General features: G+C 40.1%; 2 protein-coding genes across 6 annotated transcripts in view; one reads left to right on the top strand and one right to left on the bottom strand.

Annotated features, from left to right (window-relative positions):
* clcn3 (chloride channel 3) overlaps nt 1-17,703 on the top strand; it is a 151,385-nt gene extending 133,682 nt beyond the window's left edge. For 2 of the 5 annotated variants that reach the window (XM_043703439.1, XM_043703449.1), the window contains 2 exons: nt 10,868-10,943; nt 14,857-17,703. In XM_043703439.1, the coding sequence (XP_043559374.1) occupies nt 10,868-10,943; nt 14,857-15,015 (235 nt within the window). In that variant the 3' untranslated portion in view covers nt 15,016-17,703. Of the gene's footprint in view, nt 1-10,867; nt 10,978-14,856 lie in introns of all 5 variants that reach the window. The other 3 variants (XM_043703467.1, XM_043703476.1, XM_043703457.1) reach the window with 2 other exon arrangements.
* Nucleotides 17,704-19,759: 2,056 nt separating this feature from the next.
* The window catches only part of LOC122539540 (histone PARylation factor 1), a 60,042-nt gene continuing 54,667 nt past the window's right edge, over nt 19,760-25,134 (bottom strand). The window contains exons 7-8 of the mRNA XM_043674508.1: nt 23,630-23,802; nt 19,760-20,029 (exon numbers count right to left, since the gene is read on the bottom strand). Coding sequence (XP_043530443.1) covers nt 19,898-20,029; nt 23,630-23,802 — 305 coding nt within the window. The 3' untranslated portion in view covers nt 19,760-19,897. The remainder of the gene's footprint in view (nt 20,030-23,629; nt 23,803-25,134) is intronic.

Raw genomic sequence — 25,134 nt, 5'->3', positions numbered from 1 at the left:
AGGATGTTGCCAGGGTTGGAGGATCTGAGCTACAGGGAGAGGCTGAACAGGCTGGGGCTGTTTTCCGTGGAGCGTCGGAGGTTGAGGGGTGAGCTTATAGAAGTTTACAAAATTGAGGGGCATGGATAGGATAAATTGACAAAGTCTTTTCCCTGGGGTCAGGGAGTCCAGAACTAGAGGGCATAGGTTTAGGGTGAGAGGGGAAAGATATAAAAGAGACCTAAGGGGCAACCTTTTCACGCAGAGAGTGCTGCGTGTATGGAATGAGCTGCCAGAGGAAGTGGTGGAGGCTGGTACAATTGCAACATTCAAGAGGCATTTGGATGGATATTTGAATAGGAAAGGTTTGGAGGGATATGAGTCAGGCGCTGGCAGGTGGGGCTAGATTGGGTTGGGATATCTGGTCGGCATGGATGGGTTGGACCGAAGGGTCTGTTTCCTTGCTGTACATCTCTATGATTCTATAATATGGAGTCTTCAACCAGAAAATGAGGTATTGTTCTTCCAGCTTACACTAGCATCCAAGGGCCCAAACATACCTTCCAGGTGAAGCAGCATTTTACCTGCACTTCACACAATCTAGTCTACTACATTCGCTGCTCACAATGTGGTTTCCTGCACATTGAGGAAACCAAGCATAGACTGGGTAACCGCTTTGCATAATACCTACGTTATGCCCACAAAAAAGTTCTGAGCTTCCAGTTTCCTGCCATTTAACACACAACCCTGTTCTCTAGCCAACATCTCTGTCTCAGGCTTGCTGCAGTGTTCCAGTAAAGCTCAGTGCAAGATGGAAGAACAACATCTCATGTATATGGCTATCTTGCTTTGTATCAGTTCTCAGAATACTCCGTCCCCCCCACCACAAGAAGAAGAAAAATAATAGTGAGGAAATGGATTGTCAGTCGATATTAAAAGAAGATTTCTTCTAATCATGTCATGGGGAAAAAAACAGTTTCTTACGGAATTAGTCAGATTTCTTTTAAATATAGCTCTTACTAATCACCACCTCATTTGTCAGAAAGGCTGAGTTCCAAACCGTTCCAGAACTGGTCTCACTGCCACTTGATTTTTTCAGGTTATATAGTTTGAATGCTCAGATTTCTGGAAATCTGGAATTAAAAGTTTGTCGAATGGCAACTATGCAACCACGATCAGCTGTTGTAAAAAGCCATCTTGTTCAGCACCATCTCTTAGGGAAGGAAATTTGCGATCCGTACCTGGTGTGGTTCACATGACTGTACCTTCATAAATGTGGTTGACTCTTAATTGCCCTCTGAAATGGCCCGAACAAACCACTGAGTTCAAGATCCAACAAAAGATGGGAAAGAAATGTAGTTCCAGCATGGTAGACAGCCTATATCTCATGAATGAATAAAAAAAATTAATGCAACCCTTCACGTTTTTTATGGATTGAGTTCTATTTGCCACTGAACACCCCATCTGACCAACACACGCATGTCCTCTTGTAGTCTGAGGCTATCCTCCTCACTATTTACAATCCCACCAATTTTTGTAGCATCTGCAAATTTACTGATCAACCCTCCTACGTTCAAGTCTGAATTGTTTATATAATCCACAAACCGCAAGGGCCCTGAAACTGACCCCTGTGAGAACCCACTGAACACAGACTTCCAGTGGGAAAGCACCCTTCAACCACCCCTCTGATTTCTACCTCTCGAACAATTGTTTATCAAATTTACCAAATTTCCTTGGATCCCCATGGTTTCTTGGCTTTTGTTATCTGTCTCCCATGCAGGACCTTATCAAAGCCTTATGGAAGTCCAAGTTGATGTCATCAAAAGTATTGCCCCCATCCACACACCTGGTCACCACTTCGAAAAATCCAATCAATTTGGTCAGACATCACTTCCCCTTAACACAACCAGCCTAGCTGTTGAATAGCCCCTGCCCCTCCAAATGCAGATTAATTCTGTCCTTCAGAATTGCTTCCAATAGTTTCCCCACCACTGAGGTTAGACTGACTGTCTTGTAATTGGTTTATCCCCTGTTCCCTTGAACAACTATCAACAAGTGCTTTTGTCACTTAGCTAATAATTGAAAGTTTATTACTGGAGTCAGAATTGGCCAGATTACATTTTCCCTCTGTCTCTGAATTGAGTACACCTGTGCAATTTTCTATTTTTTCATTTAAATGCTGTTAGCTGTAGCTGCTCTGAGACCATTTGAATACGGACATGACCAATCTTGAGTGCAAATGTACAGCACTACAACAGGAGGTTTGGATCTGCAACCTTTGTCTTGCTGTGTATGCTGAACTGTTCTTTGATATTGTATGGAATGATTGCATTGGCTCAGGTCTGGTTTCTTTGGTGCCATTTCAAGAGGAAGCCAAAATGGATGATCCACTCAGTATTACTTGCTGAAAATAGTTAGAAATCACATAACATCAGGTTATAGTCCAACAGGTTTATTTGGAAGCACTACTTTTCGAAGCACTGCTTCTTCATCAGGTAGTTGTGACACAGGACCATGAGACACAAAATTTATAGCAAAAGGTTACAGTGATGTATTGATACATTGAGCAAACCTAGATTGTTAAGTCTTTCATCTTTTAGAATGGATTTGCTGGTTTTGCTTTTTTAATATCTAAATCCCAGAACGTCTTTTAAATAACATTCTCAAGATAATTTAAGGTTTTTATAACAAAAGGTGACATCTCAGCTCAGACAATGCATTAAAGGTGAGAGTCAGGCCAATCTTGAGTCAGACTGGTTCTGTTTCCAAAGTGGAATTTACAAATATTATATATATTTACTGCCTGCATTGATTACTTGCAGGTTCTGCACTTTTTGAGCAAAATAGCATATACCTGCAAATACAACTTAACCCCATAAACCTATATGTGTCTGCAAGTGCTGGAGAGAGAGAGACAATGAGTGTGTGCATGTGAGTGCACGTGTATGTGCAAGCTTGGTTAAGTGTATGAGTGTGATGGGGCATAGGCCTATGAGAGGGTGGGAGGTGTATGTATGTACTTTTGAGAGAGAGTGTATAATGCAGTGGGGTCACCTGTAGTGTGATATGAACCAGAGATCCTGGTTGAGGCCATCTTCGTGGGTACTGAACTTGGCTATAAGCCTTTGGCTTGGCCACTTTGCTTTGTTGCTTGTCACAAAGTCTGCCTTGGAAGATGGTCACCCGAAGGTCCAAGACTGAATGTCACTGACTGCTGGAGTGTCCCCCCACTGAGAGGGAACACCCCTGCCTGGTGAATGTTGTGTGATGTCCATTCATCCGTTGTCGTAGCATCTGCTTGGTCTCGCCAATGTGCCATGCCTCGGGGCATCCTTGCTTGTCGCGTATAAGGTAGGCAATGTTGGCTGAGTCACATAAGTACCTTCTGTGTCCATAGTGATGGTGATATCCATGTTGACACTGACCATCAGTATCAACCACTGTAGGATGTATGAGGGACAATGTAGTGGATAGTTTTTTTGCTTTATGGTGCCAACCTTCTTAAGAACATAGGCACAGTGGTTTGCAATTCAGTTCGGCTAGGCTGCATCGTAGTGAGTGTTGTTGCAGCTGCAGCCATATATGAGAGTGGAAAGTATTCGGTCTCATACTTGGTTTGTGTCTTGCAGGTGAAATAATGGATTTTGAGAATTGGGCGATGAACTATCAGCATCATACCCACCTCATGATTTATTCTATTGCCATTTATGTGGTTGAGCTAGCCTAGTTCCTGTCAGCCGAGTCACTTGGGATGTTGATCTTTCACAGCTGTGATAGAAATGTGGTAGAATCTACTTTTCTTTTGTAGTAGAATTCTCTTGGACAGGGGATTGTAATCTGAAAATAAGATAGATTATTCAGGAGGGAAATCATTAAACACTTTCAAAAGCAAAGTTATGGGTATCTGGAATGCCCCACCCCATAGAAGCCTGTGACTACTGTGACAATTGAAACTTTCAAGATTTGAGTTTTGTTGCATAAGGGACGTAGAAGAAAAGCAGACAGTTAAAGCATGAACTAGTGAATGACAGAACAAGAATGAGACGGGGAGGGCTATTTCTGTTTCTGTGTTCCTTGACTTGTTGAAAAATATAGTTTTCTTGCACATCTGTTTTCTTTTTTGGAGTAATAAACATTAACATACTGTATTTCATCTCCGACCAATGAACTTACTGACCTGAAGTGCAAGAGAGAGACACATGGTTGTTTTTTAGAAACAATTAATATTTTGCACATTTAGGCAAATAATTTGATTCTTTGGAAATGAGAAAATTCGCTTCCGCGTCACATACATTTTCTGTTTGATAGGTCCACAGAAGCAATAACTTAGACTGCATTTACTTTGCAGTCAAGTTTAATTCTGTTCCAAGTTAAATTAGATAGTGGGCTGATAGTATTGCTGGGGATATTCTAGCTTTTTTGCCAAAGTGACTGGCATTGATTGAACTTCGTAAGATATTGAGGCCTTGGGTTGAAGTTGACAATCAATTTTTAGTTGCCCCAGATCTTATCCTTGTATATAGAATGCAAAACTGGAAAAAATGATTAGAATTTTAAGCTGACTCATTCATTTCCTGAAAATTGTCATCCTGAGATATTTATCCAATTCTCCCTTTAGTGCAGTCTATTTTAACTACTTCAGGGCATTCTGTTTGACATATTCACCACTCTCTGCAGAGAGTAGTTAAATTGAAGCAGTCAGTGCGTCTGCTCGAAGTTGAAACGTGGTAGAAACATAGGAATGTTAAAAGTGGAAGTAGGCCATTTGATCCTTTGTGTTTGTTTCACCAGTCAATATGACCAAAATGGTTGTGATCTCAGTTCTTCTTGCCTGTCTGCACTACATGACCCTTGACTTTATGTTCTTCCTCGATGTGGAAATTTTGAGAATTTCAAACGTATTATTCGGATTGTTCAATCTATTCCAACAAGGAATTTGAATGTTTTATTTTCCTAAGATCGCATTTTCATCCTCATTGTATATCTCTCAATATTCGTGTAGTATCTCAGTTCTGAAAACCTCACCTCTGCTGGATCTCCGATTTTCCCAAATTTGTATATCAAACCTCTAGAATCCCAAAGCTGCGAAAGACTCCCAAACAAATGTTAAAAATCTCAAGTTTCATTTTAACCTGAAAGGAGGTGCTTCTGTTCATTGCTTACTTTTGCCCAGAACACAGACCCATCAATCTGTGAATAGAGCAACAGCCTCAGGAGGTGTTGCCTTCCCTGGTCAGTGCCACAGATACTAGTGGTGTATCAGAGGCTGGTGGAGCCACATCACCTTCTTCAGTGGTTGTATGTTTCTCTTGTACCCATTAGCATATACTCACTCAAGTATCTGGTTGAGAAGGATGAAACATACTCCAAGGAAAAGATTACACTGGGAGACTGTGAGGCTGCTCCCATTCCACAGTGGAAACTCCTGTTTCTGAGAGGCAATCTGGAAACAGCAGAAGTGAAAGAAGAGTACTGGGAAAAATTTGAGCTGACAGGTAATCTATATTACAGACCCTAAATCGAAAACGTAGCCCAGAACTAGACCTTCAGAAATGCCTGGTTTGCAAACAGCTTTGCCTTTTGCTAACCAATTTTCAAGTGCAGTACCTGCAAAACTTTTCTCACAATGTCCTCTGACTAATCACGAGCAATGCTATGGGTGATGCGTGAATGGAGACATAATCCAATAATGTGAATTTTTCAGGATAATATCCTTAAAATAAAACTTTTAATGAAAGAAATACTTTTAGACATTATTCCATTCTATTTCATTTGAATTGTCCATAAACCTTTGACAATATCTTTGATATAAAGGGCTGATACTAATGTTCTTTCAAGCAGCTGAAAGACTTGCATTTCCTTGTCCACATTTCCCTGTTACCTAATTCACTACTCTCCCTGGGTTTATGCACCACTGGTGGCAACTGGGACAGGAAAAGGTGATCTGAAAAATCTACTTTTGTCTAGTAAGTTCCTCCATGTTGTAACCTTTGGTTAGAAAGATCTGCGAGATTCTGCGCATGCTGTTCTAGAATTATTTAAGGGGGAGGAGATGATATTACCAACATACTGGTTGCAATTGGTGGAGGTCAGTTCCTCAGTGTAGTATCCCAGGCCCAAGCAGCTTCATCAATTACCTTTCCTCTATCAGGTCACTAATGGGGAACTTTGTTGATGATTGAACATGTTTGATGATGATTGCATGATGTTTAGCAGCATATACATTTTTCTCCTTGTGTCCATTTGAAGCAAAACATAAATGACATCCAGCCTTTGGCTGATAACACACAAATAGCAGACACTGGCCATGTCCAACTGGACAGAATCCAGTAATACTCAGTGGGATTAGTATTGCTGAATCTCCCACATTCAACATTCTGTGGATTAAAATTGACTCGCAACAGAACTGGACCAAGCAGGTCAGAGGCTCAACTGTCTGTCCACCGTTTACAAAACATAAGCGAGGAGTGCGTTGGAATACTCTCCACTTGCCTGGATGAATGCTCCAACAATCATGAAGATGCTTTGCATCATCAATAGCCTGCTGTACTGGCACCCCATTTATCACCCTCATCAACACCAATGCATAGTAACAGCAGGATGTAGCATCTACAAGGTGCACTGCAACAACTCACCAAGGCGTCACCTTCCAAGGAATGCCACCATCTACAAGATCCCTCCACATCACAGCGTCCACATTTAGAAATATATTTCCATTCCTTGAATGTTGCTTGGTCAAAATCCTGGAATCCTCTTCCCAATAATAGCACTTCAAAAAAGCAACTCACTGCTACCTTCTCCAGGTCAATTAAGGATGGTAAAAATGCTGGCTGAGCCAGCAATGTGCTCATCCCTGGAACAAATGAAGAGAAATATGCTGACACTAAGGGGCTAAACTTGTTCTCTTTGGGAAATCTGTTGTAGTTTACTGGTTGCTATCTAAGAAGCCCTTAATATGTTTCCATTTACTTTATTTTTGCAAACTCATACTGTGAGCGCCCTCTGCTGATTGATTTACAGGCTGCACTGCCTCTGTAATAACAAACTCAAAAGCAAATTAGGTTATTTGATTGTGTTTCATGCTGCTTCAACTTGTTATTCGATAGGAATGACAGTTTAGTGGCTGAGAACTGTCCTTCTCAAATGAGCCTTTTTGAAGATTTCTGAAAAGATCTTGTGGTTTTTTGCTAAACTGGTTCTCTTGATACTTCGTGAAAGATCGTTTAAATGAAACCTCAGATCTAACTCATGATTCAGCTCAGTCTGTACAAAAGAGGTATTGCAGACCTCAACTTGGTCACTATAATCATTCAGCCACTGTGCCTATATACTACTGTCTTGGAAATTAACCCTTGGGCACTTAGATTTATCATTTTTCTATATTAAAAAATCACTAGCAAGTTTGCACTTAGGCTGAAACCAGTGGCAATCTAAGTTAAATATAGTTTGTATTTAGAGTCATAGAATCATAGAGATGTCCAGCACGGAAACAGACCCTTTGGTCCAACTCGTCCATGCTGACCAGATATCCCAACCCAATCTAATCCCAACCCAATCTAGTCCCAACTGCCAGCATCCGGCCCATATCTCTCCAAACCCTTCCTATTCATATACCCATCCAAATACCTTTTAAAGTTTGCAATTGTACTGGCCCCCGCATCCTCTGTCAGCTCATTCCATATACGCACCACCTTCTATGTGAAAAAGTTGCCCCTTAGGTCTCTTTTATATTTTTCCCCTCTCACCCTATGCCCTCTTGTTCTGGACTCCCCAATCCCAGGGAAAAGACTTTGTCTATTTATCCTATCCATGTCCCTCATGATTTTATAAGCCTATATATGCACAAAACAGCCTTATTAAACAAATCAGTTTTATTTTATCTGACATTCTGGTGCAATTGAAGTCATTGCAAAATTAAATTAAATTCAAAGGCTCAACAGATCTGATCACATCTGTGAAGAGAAGTGATAAATTATTGCAGTGTGTTTTGCAGCAGTTCACCTTCTCAAGGGCAACTAGGAACGGACAATAAATACTGGCCACCCAGCGATGCCCACATTCCACAAAAGCCCACATCCCACTTTTAAAAAAAAAAAATTCAAGTCATACTGACCTTTATTCATGAATTCTGGTGAAAGGTAATCTCCAACTGTTAGTTTCTATTTAATCATGCTGGACATTTCCATTAATATCTATTCAGTTTCTTTTTGTTTTCCTCATCAAAACTGAGGTGATGCATTTTAAGGTTGTTACTCTTCAAAAATAGTTGGTAGTTCTATAATTAACATATTAATATTTTAATGCCAAAACCTAACAGTAATTGTATCTCAGTTTTCTGAATTATTCTCTGTACAGATTTGGTTGATATGAAAATGTTTACAGTAGAACCACATAATATACATGATGCATATCTACACAAAGCTATATCTATAGTGATAGAGATTGAAAGAAATATATTATGACATGAACTTGGCCAATGACTGGTAATTGTAAAGCACTTTACCATGCGTGGAAGAGGAAAGGATTCAAGCCCTGAACCCCCTTCTCTTTCATGCACTATTGCAGGTATTTCAATCTAAGAAAAAGTGGCCAAAATGAAAGTCCTGGAGGTAGATATTGAAGACTGTTGAAGTTGACAATATATGTAATGAGGTGATGGATTTTGAGAGAGAATTTTTAGAGGCAGCATGGAGGTACAAAACTAGATCATTCACTGTTCAGGGTAGAGGATGTAGAGAAAAGTAGAATCCAGAGAGAAAGATGTGATTTGAAAGCATGGGGTAGAGATTGGTTGGACCATATCCAGGGACTGCTTTGTCAGTGAAAGTGAGGATTTGGAATACTATATGCTTGAGGCTGGAAGCATGGGACAGTATTCCACTAATTTATTGTTTGCTTCAAGGAAGAAATTTTCTCCAAATAGATTGTAGAATATGCAACACATGGGAATTTTTTATTTAAACTGCTAATCATGAAACTCCTGAATTGGGATTTATACCTCCACCTAATGTAACACATAATTGAGGCGAATGCAGTAATATCAGGTGCAGATGTAAAAGCAATATTGCATTGAATTTCATTTGTTAAGGTTAGATTGGTTCATAATTAATCTAAGTTTCCCTAGAGACAGGTTCTCAACCCCAGCTTTGAATAACTGATTCAATCTAGCTTAAATTTATACATGTCTGTGGAATTCACCTAGGATCACTGCATTATTTGAAAAGAAAGAAGACTTGCATTTATGTAGTGCCTTTCATGACCGTAGGAAGTCCCAAAGCACTTTAATCCATAGGAATACTTTTGAAGTGAAGGCAATGTCCTTATAGTGTACATGGTGAAGGATCGAATTCTCCATTCATTTTAAATATTGATTTGTTTCTCTTCTTTCAAGATTCTGTTATGAAATGAAGGAAGTTCAAAATGGGTTTCAGAAAAATTTAATGTATTCTTCGAAAACTGATCTCTTCAAAAGTATTTTGGGTTTTTGACTATTTTCTGCCAATAACTCTTCTCGTCTTTTAATAATAATTGCAGGAGCAGTCGCAGCGGGCTTTAACCTAGCAAATAAAAAAAAGGTTAATAAGTGCTTCTGTGGATTTTTCTTAAGTCATCTGTTTTGGCATTTTCCGTCAGCTTTTCAGCATTCGTTGCTTTTGTCTGCTGGTGGGTGGCCAAGAATCTGATATGAGACTTCTGGAGCTGCAGACATCTGTCAAGCGATGTTCATGAGCAGCCCAGAATGACTCGCTCTCCTGTGATTGTCTTCCCCTCTCCATGCCTCCATTCTGACTATGGTGAAGTGACTGTCATTTGTCCAGGGCCTGATTTCTGCACGTTATTTTCTTAGCAGTATGGTTATCAGTAATCTTGCATTGTGTGGGCACCTCTGCAAATCTGCTTCTATTATATCAGCGTTTTCCTCTGTGCTGCTTGCACTTTTGTTTTTAGTTTTAATGCTGTTCTTACCATTCAGTACATTGCTAGAAATTCACTGCTTTTAACTAACCAATGTAGGTTGTCATTTCCATGTAACAGAATGGCCAGTCCTTTAGTTTTCAATCATTCTTTATCTCTTGTTCAGTACTAATGGTGCAGACAAATAATCAAATAGTATTAGGGAAGACTGATACCTAATGGTTATTTCAAAGCAAGGCATAAATAATTCTATATAAATCTAAGAAAAGCAACATTGATATTGTACTAAGATTAAAATTTTGGTAAGGAACTTTAAAGATGATGTGCACATTTCTCCATATCACCCTCGTCATAATCTTTGAAAAATACTTTCACCTCAGATAATTCATGTTTCTGACCCTGTATATATTTGCCACTGAACAAAGCACATTACTATGTAGCCTTAAAAGATTGTGAACACTGAAGTGAAATTTGTTAAATAACAAGAAATTGTTCTGTGTGGATACTAACTTACAAACTTTTAATGCATTCACATGTAATTCCTTTGTCCACAATTTTTAAATAAGCCGGTTGTTATTATTGGGTATTAGTACATTACAAGATCGCTTCAAAGACAGAGACAGTAGTGATAGGATAACAAAATTACAAGGCTGATGCCTGGAAAATACAATCTTGTAAAAGATGCAACACCAATAGTGCAAACACATCCATAAGCTTAATCACTTAAAGCTTTGTAAATTAAGAAGACACAGCTATCCATTTTTTGTTGACTGTAGGGGGCTTTATGCTTGGTTCAAAAATTTAAAACTGCACACAAAGGGTTATTTTTCTTTTTAGCCTTTATGCATTTAATTTGCTGTATTTGTGTTGTGCAATTTACTCTAAATTATTTTTGCCACCTGTTTTCTGCTGTACAAACATGATTTACTTTCATTGCAAAACGCAGTCATGAGCATAACATGGTCTGTTTCAGGAATGTCTTGGGGATCATCACAAAGAAGAACATATTAGAACACCTCGAGCAACTAAAACAGCACGTCGAACCATTGGTGATTAGTCATGGCAGATCTGTCAATTAAAAGAGTAAACTATTTTTTAAAAATCTGCAGTGAGAGGAAGCATGAAACCTGAGATATGAAAACTATAAAAAGCGCCACTGGCTCAGAATTCTTTTGTAAATTGGAGTAGCTGAGATAATAATTGGCTATAATAATCTTGTCAAAACTGTGCTGCTGTGAACAAGTTTTTGTCTGATTAATATATTCTCCCTAAGAAAACTACTGAGTGAGCAGAAATTTCCTTCAACTAAATATTGAGAGGAGAAAGAGCCATTGCTTTTGATCCCTTCCACCAACTCTGTTCCCTGACCACAAATTTCTGTCTGAAGCTGAGTCAGAGCCATTTACAACCTTGACTTGTGTTTGACACTAAGCTAAGCTTTGAACTATGTATCTGCTCTGTTCCTAAGCCTATCCATTTCCTACTCTATAATATCACCTGCGGGAACCTTCACAGCTTTTTATTTACGCCTAGACTTGACTGTTCTGTAAGATTGGTCTTACACCACATATACTTATTCTGTTATCCATATATTAACTTGCTTCTGGGTCTCATTCACCCCTGATCCCTGCTCCTGCTGATTTCAGGTCCAACAAATCTCAGCTTTAAAATCTTCCTTCTTGTTCTCAAGTCCTTCCATGGCTTGTTTCTCTCTCTCTGTCTACCTTCAGCCTTTCAAACCTTTGTGTTCCCCCAATTTCCTTGCATATCCTTATTTTAATGTTTCCCATCATTGGTGACTTTTGTTTGCTTTTTGCCATAGGTTCTGAAGTTCCTTCTGCACCTGTCTGTCTTTAAAATATTCTTTAACATCTACCTGTTTGACAAAGATTTTGAATGTCTTGGGGATCGTCAACAAGGTACTTGGGGTCTTTTGTTCCACGCTGAAAAATGTATTGCTGGAAAAGCGCAGCAGGTCAGGCAGCATCCAAGGAGCAGGAGAATCGATGTTTCGGGTATAAGCCCTTCCTGAAGAAGGGCTTATGCCCGAAATGTCGATTCTCCTGCTCCTTGGATGCTGCCTGACCTGCTGAGTTTTTCCAGCAACACATTTTTCAGCTCTGATCTCCAGCATCTGCAGTCATCACTTTCTCCTAGTCTTTTGTTCCATTAAAGGTGCTCTGTAAATGCAAGTTATTAGTGGATTTAATCCATCAGTGATTGGTGACTTTTATTACTGGGTGAGATAGTTGCAGAGGCGCGAATTGTTTGCTCTTCTTTCTTCTCCCCTGCTGTGGGCTTAAAATGAGTAAAAATACACCTGCCCGATCTGATTGTATACCGATGTTCTATCGCACTGTTTGTTTGACTAGTTCAACAAAAAGAAAGCCGGTAACTCATTGAAGTGTCTTTGGCTTTTTTTTAAACAATGAAACCTCATTTTATTTTATAGCCACTTTGTGTTTGGGTCTACAATAATAGTTGTGTTATTTATTGACAGCTCTAAGGACAAGTTTTTTTTGTTCAGAGCGCTGACATGGCAAAATAAACTTAGTGGCAGTGGTGTAAGTTGAAGGTCTGAGAATCCACATGAAGTGGTTATTAAAGCTTTCTGCATGCTCCATGCCAGTCCCAGTACTTAACGACAAGATCAGTCTTAAATCTTTTCAAATTCTTGCACTGCTAACAGGCAGTTTCTGGTCCCTAGTTAGCCCCTTGACATGGTATTCATGGAGATGGATCACCTTTTTGAACTGCTGGCAGTTTCTGTGGCTTTGTGTGTAGAGGGAAGAGCAGCTTTCTCTTAATCAAGTAAGACGTTTCCAGAGCATCGCTCCCCTTCTTGCCCCAGTTTGTTATAACCTTTCTCTTGCCATGCCAGGAAAACTGGTTGTGGGAAGGAAGGAAGGAGGTTGAAAAAAGGCAGAATAGAAGTATTTAGTCATGATGCTTCAGCCATCAGAGAGCAGACTTGATGAACTAGTTGTTCTTTTCCTGCCCCTTTAAGTAATATAACTTTGCTTGCCTCACTTTGCAAATACATCAAACCAGTGCAGAAATTCACTGTGCCACTGTGTGTGATAACTGAAGCGCAGGTAGCAAAAGCTTGCCTTGCCAGTGACTCCCATATTCCATGAAAAAAATCAGGAAAAAAACTGAAGCTGTCCACAGTGACTTCTGAGCTGAAGAATACACCTTTAGTGCCCTCGAAAGATAACCTCCGCATGTGTTGAAATGTGGAGTCAATTTTAATTTAGCTCTTTGGGCAGGGAACCATGGACCTGAGTGGAATGCTGGTTTTACACAGTCCAATATTATATATGCCCTTGGCTTAAATGGACAGTAAACTCAGGCACAAGGTTGAAGTCCTTGTTCCATCGATTTCCTGATGTCTAGATTAGATTAAGATTGCTCCATTGAGATTGGTTCAATTTCCTCCTTTTAAAGTGAGTTTGTGAGCAAGTCATGATTCTGATCATCACGATAAAATCCTCGGTCATGTGCAGTCTCTGGGACTTTGCAGCTGCTGACAGGCAATATCCAGGTGAGGTGACCTTTGGCATCCCTCTAATAATCTATGGATAAAATGATTGGAGATTTCAAGAGTGGAGACTTAAATTATTTGTTCTTGTAGCTGGGTCCAGCCCTTCCTGAGCTGATTAAAAAGAGGAGATCACAGGTATTAGCTCCTCCAGCACCAATGTGGAAAAACTACAGGTAGATTTACCAAATTATACTTCCATCATTTGCTACCACTTTTTTCCCCTTCTACATAACTACCTCAACTGCCATAGGATTAAAGCCCATTCCATCTGCTCACCAATGAAATGGGCAGAGTACTCGTAATTGGCTTAATCCAGGAGTTAATGAACATGCGTCCCTCATTAGCTGGTTAGAAGTCTTTAACCTTCTCTGTTAACATTCATACCTTTGGTTGTTTTTCAATTATTATGTATAGTTTATTGCTCAGAAGCAGGCTATTTAATTCAAGTAGGCCACTTTTTGTTCTGCTTTATATAGACGGAATGAATGATGAAAAATGTGATCAAATAATGACTGGGTGTCATTGTAGTGCACATATATGTTTGAGTTAACCACAGGGAAAACTTTAATTTATGCATGCGTTTTTCAAGTTGTGCACAACACCTTTTAAACAAGTTATTATCGATTCTGGCTAGTATTCCTATTTTGTGATTGAACTGATTTTGCTGGTAAATTTTAAAACTACTTTTCCGTAGAGACCTCTCATGCCATGTCACTTTATAAATGTAGTTGCATGCACGTTACACTTTATGCTTTATAGCTGACAGTCAAGACTGCTACAATGTAAGATCCTGTTCACCCCATATCCAGCACTTTCCAGGTGATTTGCAGTGGAATTTGGTATGTATCAAGCATTTTCTCCTCTCTGCAGGTTTAGGCACCTGTGATTTACTTCCACCAAATGTTACCTAATTCCTGTAGTTGTAGGAACGATCGGCGCAGCATTTCTTCTCCTCAACCCCGATCCAAAAGTGCTTCATGCTAAATTTACGTTTAATTCACGTTTCATGCATCCTGCAGCTGTTAGAATACTAACCAGATCAGTCGGGTGTGTAGCCCACTTTGTTTCCTCCATTCCACTTTCTTTCCCTGAATAATTTTGTAGGACTCATCCCCATCTCCTTGCTGAACTTTGCTGCTAATACCACACATCAAGGCTTATTTGAACCACTGAAATTAACAAATTAAATCTGAAGTATTACTCCTTTCTTAACTTATAAAATTTCCAGGCATTCCCTCTGAGCTATGGGTTTGGAGTCATGAGTCCTGCGTTGGCATCGACCTTCACCGATGGGATTAGCAACATTTTTCCTTGTCATTTCCCACCCTTTATTTTCCTGTTCTATCCTGCCCCTGCTGTTGCTTCTACATGTCCTCTCACTGAACAGTGTATTTTTTTGTTCCATTTGTCCTTTCCAGACGTCTCCTTGGCATTATAACAAAAAAGGACATCCTTCGTCACATGGCTCAAATGGCAGACCAAGATCCCGAGTCAATCATGTTCAACTGAACACTATAGAGGAGGATCCTGAGGAAAGTGAGGAAGAGGTCTACCTGCTAAAGAGCACAGCAATCTAAACGCTCAAGATTTCAGCTCATCAGCTTGGCAGAGGGAAAGCAAAAAGTGTCTTTTTGCAGTTTATTAGGCAATGAAAGCTGCTTTGATGTATGAGTTTGACAGGGATGGCCCACTTCAGTATTAAATCTGATATCCATTACTTTCAACAAAATTCTATGCCCAAATATTTATTTTTTTTTGATTATTGAATTGTGTAACTGAAGGCTAAGAAATAGTGATGGCAGAAAAATATTGTATAGAAGTGATTATATTTACCACATCTGAGCTACACTGCTCATTCATTGATTTGTTGGTGTCTCCTGGACAGCACTGAAGCAAGCCATCTCCTACACCCACCTCCAAGATGTTGCATCTTAATATGAAATATATTGGCAGCTCGAATCTTTGTGGGAGTTTAAGTTCAGTTCTGCTCATTTTCCGGACCTCTTAACCACTTCTGTACTGGGCAAGCTGGAGGGCCCAGGGATCTCGCTTTGTACGAACACCTTCTTCAGTGAAGCAGGCAATTTCCCACATCAAGAAAATTCCAGATATTGAATGTATATCTGGTCAGAAAAGCACTGAGTGTAATGTCCATATTGAGAACAGACTGTGTATGATATGCACCAAATGCAAAGGTATGAAACCAAAATCAAAAGCTTAAGAAAAAACACTTGGCTTACATTCTGAAAAGACGTAAGAAATAATTGGAGTCTGAGGTTGGTGGTTTCTGAAGGAAAACAATTTCGTTCCATCCTATGTTTTATTTTTTTTTAAACAAGTCTTTTAAGGAGATTCTGCATGTCTATTAATGAAGAGAGGCTTGATTTTTGCTTACCTAGAGATTGATCCCTTCCCGACAACTTGCATTCATGACAGGTGAATTGTAGCAATTTCCTAATTGTCTGTGTGTTATGTTTGACGGCACATCTATCTAATGGGTTCAGTACAGCACAAGTAATTGGGTATGTGTCAGGTTGGGCTAATAGTAGTAAGTCATCTCTGTTTTAATATTCATTTACATCATTGGAATTATTCTAACTGGAACTTTTTCTCTGTGTTTTAGAAAGTTGTTTTGCTGAAATATTTTTTCATCCTCCGGCAACTGTTTTACTGTTGACATCAATGAAACTGTCTTGAATATGGATCAAGTTTAGTTTTAAAACTTTGAATTCACATTATTGTGACTACTAAGTTGGAAGTTCTGGAAATTTTACAAAATAGTTGGGATCATCTGTTTAAACTAAATTAACTTCAAACAATATGGCTGCAATACTTTTTGAAGAAATTGGTCTTTTAAGATACTTATTTTACAAGGCATATTGTAACTGCAGGTACTTGTTTTTAAGGACTCATCAGAGAAATATAAACTTTCTTGAAAAACATGTTTCTTAAATGACTTGAAGTTTGCACTACACTTTCAAATACTTAAATTAAAAGGTAGCCTACACTGTCTATATACAGAATTGTTTGAGAGACTGCAACCTGCTGAGCATTTTTAACAGACCCGAGCTTGCTTGAGAGTAAAACATAACCTTGATGTGAGCCAATTTCAAAATAATCATAATTATCAGTAAATTGCTTCCTTGCACTCATTATTCAATCTGGACTATTAATATAGCAAAGAAATGTACAAGGTATCACTGTAAGCTGAGTAGGAAAAAGAAACATAGATTTTAAATATCCAAATAATGAGATCAAAGAATTCAACAACTTTCTTACAGGGTATGTAAAATATTATATGAAGATTAAAATGCAGCATTTTCAGAAAGTGATGGATTGATTTTTCATCTCATCATAATCAATAACTGAGCAAATGCTGGAAATCTAAAATTAAAAACGAAAGGTAAGCGATTTGCATATTAGGGGTGTCAGCAGCTGTACAGGGAGAAGGCAAGCTAATGAAAGGCATTTCTCCTTGGGGTACAGACAATTACCAAATTCAATTCTGACAAAATATTCTGCTTACCAACATGATATAATACCTCTTTTTTTGGTATCGTAGAATCCCTACAGTGTGGTAGTAGGCCACTCAGCCCATCAAGTCCACGCCGTCTCTCTGAAGAGTATCCCACCTACACGCTGTGGGCCCCCTCCCCATCCCTGTAATCCTGCATTTCCCATGGATAATCCACCTAGCAATGTAGCATGGCCAATGCATCTAACCTGAACGTCTTTGGACTGATTATTGATGCGTCTCTTACACAATATGAAAAACAGAAGCAGACCTGTCAGTCCAACAGATTAGTTCCATCCTCTGTGCTTTGGACAAGACTTCTCCTGCCCTTTTAGCAGCATAGCTTATCCTTCATCTCTCAATGCTGTTTGCTTCAAAAACTCCTTATGGTAGCAGGTTTTCTTCTACTCACTGGGTAAAAAATGACTGTCATGTATTCCTGGCATTTTGTGCTTTTATGTGGGAACTCGAGCATCTACTGTAGCTGCCAGATATTGTGGAAGGTATTAAAGAAAGAGCCTGCGGGATTGTCGCCCATGTCCGGTTATCTGTTGCCATGCTTTTGGTTAATGAAGAATGCTTTGTCTTTGTTAACCTGTGATGTTGCCTAGAATTGTATTTAATACTGATCCTGGATGTTTTTTATTTATATTTGGTGTGTTAGAATTTCGGATTCTCAAGGTGAGCTTAATTATGGTTACTGTGAAATTTCAATTGTATAATATATTGTATTAAATTCTCTGTCAAAAGAGTTAAATCTTTGTTGGATATTTTATTGGGATAATATCACATCTTGTGGATCTTTGTAATAAAACCACAATAAACAGGAACAGAAGTAGGCTATGCAGACCCTTAATCCTACTTTGCTATTCAACAAGATCATGGCTCATCCAACGTTCTTCGTGTCCATTTTCCTGCTCTTTCCCATACCCCTGAATTCCCTACTGATCAATAATCTATCTCAGCGTTAAGTATACACAAGGTCTCTGCCCCCATAGCTCTTTGTGGCAAGGAGTACCAAACACACACAACCCACAGAAGAAATTCCTCCGTAACTCAGTCCTAAGTTGGTGCCCCTTTATTTTGAGACTAAGCGCCCAGTTGTTGAATGCCCATGAGGAGAAGTATCCTCCCAGCATTTACCCCCATCAAGCCCCTTCAGAATCCTGTATATTTCAATGAGTTCACCTCTTCTAAACTCTAGTGAGTAAAGTTACAACCTGTTTAGTCTTTGCACCTAAGACAATACCTCCCCACCAGGGATCATCCTAGTTAACCTTCTCTGAACTGTCTCCAATGAAGTATCTTTCTTTAAATTGTTCTAAGTACTCCAGATGTGGTCTCAACAGGACCTTGTACAGTTGTAGTCAGACTTCCCTACACTTATACTCCAACTTCCTTGAAATAAGGGCCAACTTTGCAATCAGAATTGACTGGCGAGTTGGTTGACAACCGATTTCTGTGGCATTGAGACATGTGGAGTAGATGGAGTTTCTGATAATTAGTGAGCTCAACCATTACATTTGGACCGATCCTCAGAGGAAGTTTTGCCAGAGCTGATGGGGAGGACTTAAACTAGCTCAACAGGGGCACAGAACGTGACAGGTCATTCAGTGCGAAGTTGATACAAAGGTAGGATTATTTGTGATGAGGAAGATGCAAATCAGCTGCAGGAAGATTTGGGCAAGAACATAGCAGATGGACTATTGTGGAAAAAAGTGAAAAGTGGGAGAGTATTTTATAACTGGTAAGAGTTGAGTAATTGTGGATGTGATGTGCACGTGGACCTGAGTGTCCTTGTCAATTAGATTACTTAGTGTGGAAACAGGCCCTTCGGCCCAACAAGTCCACACCAACCTGCCAAAGCACAACCCACCCAGACCCATTCGCCTACCTTTACCCCTCCACCTAACACTACAGGCAATTTAGCATGGCCAATTCACCTAACCTGCACATTTTTGGACTGTGGGAGGAAACCAGAGCACCCAGAGGAAACCCACGCAGATACTGGGAGAATGTGCAAACTCCACACAGATGGTCGCCTGAGGCGGGAATTGAACCCGGGTCTCTGGCGCTGTGAGGCAGCAGTGCTAACCACTGTGTCACCGTGCTGCCCATTAGTGACTGAAAGCTGCTTGTTGCACCTGCATATCAGTGAGGAAAACCTGTTTTAATTTTTATTGCAAGAGGATTTGATAAAGAAAACCATGCTTCTGTTTTATAGAAAATGTTTGATCAGTCCGAGAGTACTGTGCAGTTTTAATTCTATTGTATTGCCATGGAGGGAGTGCAATAGAGGTTCACCAGATTTAATTCTGTCGGCAGGACTGTACTATGAAGAGAGGTTGGGAAACCCTGTACTTCTCTAGATGGTTCAAAAGAGGTGAGGTGATCCTGTGAAAATGGAGATGTAGACATGTGGAGCCTAGAACCAGTGATTGTCATTTCAAAATATGAGGGAAACCACTTAGGATTGAGGAGAGAATTTCTTTGACGCAAACGATTGACAATCTTTAGAGTTCTGTCAGGAGGGGCTTTGGAACCTTGTTTGCCAACATTGAACACTCATTTCTAAATGGGCATGTTATAAAGGGATATGGAGTTGGGGGGAGGAAATGGTTGATCAGCTACAACTGTATTGAATGGTCTTGTGTTCTTATGACATGGATTAAATGAATGACTTTCAAGTTCAAATTCATTGAAGCTGGTACATATTCTTTAGATACAACTTTATGTACTAGTGAAGGTGTATCATGGATAATAAAGCTGCTAAAACGATGTTTGAAGAAGCAAATCACAAACACTTAAACAATGTCAAAGGATCTTTATTGTTTAAAAAAATGCTAAATTTGTGCATCAAAATAAACAGTATACAACACAGACGATACATTTTAGTTTACACAAGTCTGTAATAGTTCTTTGATTTTGCCACAAAATCAGAATCTTCAAACAGTCAGTTGGTCCAGATCATTCCATTTTCTGTTGGCCAAATGTACCTCAATAATCTCAGCAAACAGTTGCCTCTTCAGCAACTTGTATGCTAGGGGTAACAACTGCTGTACCACTTTGTGAAAGTACTGAAAAAGGAAGTGAAAAGAAAGTGTTTGTGAAAGAATCATAAATCCTGCTACTCAGTTTCTGAACAGCTGAAACATTTTCCTCCAGCATCTCACTCTTCAAATACCACAAAGCCCTTCCCAGTGTGTACCATATACATTATGCACAGCAGGAACTCACCTCAGCTCCTTCAACACACTTAACCAAGACCAGGTTAGCAAATGCATGGGAACCCCATCAACTCCAAGCTCCCAACAAGTCATGCACCTTGCTGATTTGGAAATCTTATTCCCTCACTGTCACTGTTCTAAGATCCTGGAATTTCTTTCCTAACAGTATTAAGGGTGTCCTTACACCATCTGAACTGGCATAGTTCAGGAAGCAAACTCAGTACCATCTATGCCAGAATAATTCCGGATGGGCAATAAATTACAAAAGTAAATTATCAAGTGCAGCTTATGATCCCAGCAGATGTTAGTACCAGCAAAGACAGATCCCAGACTGTAACAAAGATATAATAAAGTGGCCTTTTACTACAAGCATACAGTGTTGCATAAAAGTAAAACAAAATTTATTATGTGAATCAAAATAAGCCACACATCTTGCTTATATCAGAATTTGAAAGACTTCAAAACACATGATAAAATACAATGCCATCTGTCCTATCACCATTTCCCAGTACTCAAACAGACAATTCCCTTCTACATCACAGCTGTAGTTTTACCTGTTGCTTTCAGTTCCCTATTTTGAGTTTAAGAGCCTTTTCCGTGTCATAAATGGGCTTGGGCTGGACTTTCTCAGCTTTAAATAACCCGTTTCACTATTTCTGGTCTGGAATGTTTAAAATTAAATGTCTTCACTGAGGTGACCTATTTCCTGACCTTTCTGAACTAACTCTAAAATGGTTTCATCTGTTGAAACTTCAACCAAGACTTCTGCAAACCGAAAACAAAAGCTTTCTAATCTCTCACCCCCCATGCCTTGCAAAAAGAAAATAATTCCTGATTCTTCTGACAGCAAGCTCATGCTCTTCTGTTTACACTGCTCATAAAACTCCCAATGCAAATGTATTTCCATCATCACCCCAGGAGCTCTGATACTGCATTAAAAAATTATAGCTCCTGAAATAGACAAGAATCCAATGTCACTGGTTCAAAACCCAAACTCTAAAGTAAATGGTGTTAAAATATATTAAATTATACACTTGTATTCAGTTCATTTAAAATTCATCAAGACCCCTTTTGTACTGTACTGGTGAAGTACTCCAGATTATTTGATTGAGTTTCCAAAAGCTCCCCTGCATTTAGAAGTTCAACAATTATTGTCCATTTCCAACAGCCCTTAAGAAGTTTCTGTGCTGAAGATAAAAGGTTCCAGGTTGTTAACCCATTAACACCAAACATTTGCTGCCCTTGATGTAACTAGACCTGGGATTAGGAGATTAGAGTGGTGCAGGAAAAAGCACAGCAGGAAAATCTACGTTTCAGGCAGGAGCCCTTCATCAGGAATGAGGCTGGAAGCCTCTGGGGTGAAGAGATAACTGGGAGGGGTTGGGGCTGGGGAGAAAGTAGCTGGGAGTGCAATAGATGGATGGATCCAAGCGGCGGGTGGTGAGGGAGCGGCAATGGAGGAGGCCCAGGAACTGCATATCCTCGGCAGAGTGGGAAGGGGGGGGGGGGGGGGGGGGGAGTTCAGATGTTTGGCCACAGGGCGGTGGGGTTGATTAGTGCAGGTGTCCCGGAGATGTTCCCTGAAGCACTCTGCAAGAAGGCGTCCAGTCTCCCCAGTGTAGAGGAGACCACATCGGGCACAATGGATACAATAAATGATGTGCGGAAGTACAGGTGAAACTTTGATGGATGTGGAAGGCTCCTTTGGGGCCTTGGATGGAGGTGAGGGGGGAGGTGTGGGCGCAGGTTTTGCAATTCCTGCAGTGCTGGTGTAACTATGGAAGATGAGAGAAAGTGAGGGCTGCAGATGCTGGAGATCAGAGCTGAAAATGTGTTGCTGGAAAAGCGCAGCAGGTCAGGCAGCATCCAAGGAACAGGAGAATCGACATTTCGGGCATAAGCCCTTTCCTGAAGAAGGGCTTATGCCCGAAACGTAGATTATCCTGTTCCTTGGATGCTGCCTGACCTGCTGCGCTTTTCCAGCAACACATTTTTAACTATGGAAGATGGACTGTTCTACTTAGCCGATAGAGAGACAGGTTAGGAGGGACTGTTACAGAAGCTTCATTGGATTGCTGCAGTCTGTCTCATAGATGGGACTCTCAGCTGTCACTGTGCTGATGGTAGAGGGAATTAAAGTTGGTGGTGGTTGGTGGAGGATAGCGTGCTGATCACTAACTCTCAAAATTTATGAAAATCATAACTTCACCATTTGAGGTACATCTACAAAGACAGACCTTAAAATTCTGACAATTCAAATAACTAACACATAGCTTCTCCACTCAAGAAGCCACCTTATAAACACTACCACCAAACCACAGGTCACAGCTGATATGATTTCATCACATATTCAAATAGCTGGACTATTTTAAGCAGGCATTTATAATCCTTTTTGATACATCTTAGATCTTAATATCAGATTTAAATTCAACAGTTGACAGTTTTCATTACAACAGCATCCAATATATTTCCGATAATGTATCCCTGAACATAACAGCCTTATGCTAGAAATAACACATTTACTTGTGAGCAATTAACTACCTCAAGTTCCCCAGCTTTTAGGTGAGTGTTGCTTTGTTGACGGTTTTGAAACCCTGACCAGTTTGTTTCCTGCTGTCTCCTTTAGCAGCCTCTCCTGTTACACACCAAGCTGCGCACCTGACCTTTACTTTGGAAAAATAGTTACTGGGGTGACAGGACTCATGCATGAAGACAGACAGGGCTTTTGCCCGAAACGTCGATTTTCCTGCTCCTCCGATGCTGCCTGACCTGCTGTTCTTTTCCAGCACCACTCTAATCTAGACTCTGGTTTCCAGCATCTGCAGTCCTTGTTTTTACCTGGATTGGTTTATGGTTTTACATAGAAATATAGAACAGCAGACTAGTAAGCCATTCAACACTGATCATCCAACTCTGTACTGTCCTGCTTTCTCCCCATATCCTTTGATCCCTTATAGGATATCCTAGTCCTTCTTGAAAACATACAATGATTTGCCCTCACATGCTTTCTGTGGAAGAGAATTTCACAAGTTCATTACTCTCTGGGTCAAAATATTTCTCCCTCCTCTCAGTCCCAAGTAGCCTATCCTGTAACCATAAATTGGTCCTGACTAGGCTAACCTCTCTACACCCATCACGCCAAAACTCCCTCACCACCAGCAATGACTCAGCCACTTCACCTGCTGTTCCACTCTCAGGCTGTTTTTTGCTCATCAGCAGTGAACACCAGAGAGACAGTGTGTGATTGGCACAGCAGCTTCTCCCCCTCCTTCCTCTGCACACAGGGCTGACTTTTCTCGTGGGTGAATTTTTCCAAGGTTTCAGGGTAATTTGTCCACTGGCCCATGAAATTTGAGCACTGTTGTCGCACCGAGGGCTTGTAGAGTTGGGGAGAGGCTGTGTTATGTTAGAATGTTGAGAACAAGCTGAACTCCATTTGCATCTACTCACATGTGATCCATTACAGAAAAGATCAATTCCTAGTTCATATCCCATTCCATAGTCGCATTCATCATTTGCAAACTGAACGTAAGTTATTATTTCTTGAATTGGGGCAAAAGCTTTTATCCGGGCTTCATCAGTTGGAGCTTCTACAATTGCTTTACATATCTTTTTCAGACTTCCTGTCAAATTTTGTGATTGGAAGATAAGAGAGAGACAGTTGTTATTTTTTTCCCCAAATCCAGATGGAAGAAAAATAGATTGATTATACAAATGGTCTCCGACTTACAAACATTCATACTTACAAACGCAATCTCACATGAGGGTGTCATTTTAAAGATCTGACGTGAACATTTTTTCATACTTACAGCCAACTGCTTTACATTGTCCTGCATTGTGTTCCAACAAATTGACTTGTGAACAGACTCCAGAATGGAACCAATTCACAAATGGGGACTGCGTGTACAGGGAATGCAGCAGCCAATGTGCTAACAGCAAAATCCTATAAACATGGTTCTGCTATACAGGCAGTTCCATTCTGGAGTCTGTTTGCAAGTCGAAGCACAATTGAGGAAACTAAAAAGCAGCTGTTTGTAAGTACAGAAAATGTTCATATGTCAATCAGATCTTTAAAATCACACCCCTGCACGAGATGGTGTTCAAAATCACAAAATCATAAATCAGGGACCTCCTGTATGTCTCAATAAGAGGCAACCTTAGTGGAGATACATGATTCTTAGGGGACTTGACAGAGGAGACGCAGAAAGGTTGTTTCACATTGTAGGAGGACCAAAGAGCATCATCTCAGAGTAAGGGGGTCACCCATTTAAGACAGGGGTGAGGAGGAATTTCTTCTCTGGGGGAAGTGAATCTCTGGAATAAGAGAGGGCTGTCCAAGCCAAATCATTAAACATATTCAAGGCTGAGATTTAATCAGTAAGGGAATCAAGGATCATGGAAAGACGCAAGAAAATGGGATTGAGAATTATTAGATCTGCCACGATTTCATTGAATGAGGGAGCTGACTCGATGGGCGAATGGCCTACTTCTGCATGTCTCATGGTCTATAACATTGAACAGATTTGGAGGTTGGTTGAGGGATAAGTATTAACTAGGACATCAGTGAGTACTCCCCTTTGAAATAGTGATAGTGAAAAATATTACATCAATTGGAAAGGCCACACAGAGCCTGAGTTTAATGTCTTACCAAAGAGAAAACACTTTATTCAGAGCATCGTCAGCTCAGCTCTCTGCAGTGATGACAAAAACATTTAAAATAAACAAACCCTTAATATCCCCCAAAACCATGAAGATGAAGAAAAACAGAAGAAGCTCCAATTCCCTGAAAGATCCTGTGACACAGTGGCTCAGTGGTTAGCACTGCTGCCTGACAGCGCCAGGGACCTAGGTTTGATTCCTGCCTTGGGTAACTGTCAGTATGGAGTTTGCATATTCTCCCAGTGTCTGTGTGGGTTTCTCCTGGATGGCCCAGTTTCCGCTCACAGTTCAAAGAT

Source organism: Chiloscyllium plagiosum, chromosome 2 (genome assembly GCF_004010195.1).
Source record: "Chiloscyllium plagiosum isolate BGI_BamShark_2017 chromosome 2, ASM401019v2, whole genome shotgun sequence".
In the NCBI taxonomy this organism is placed as follows: Eukaryota; Metazoa; Chordata; class Chondrichthyes; order Orectolobiformes; family Hemiscylliidae; genus Chiloscyllium; species Chiloscyllium plagiosum.
The sequence above is the reverse complement of the archived record's forward strand: the minus strand, read 5'-3'. Positions and strand labels throughout refer to the sequence as shown.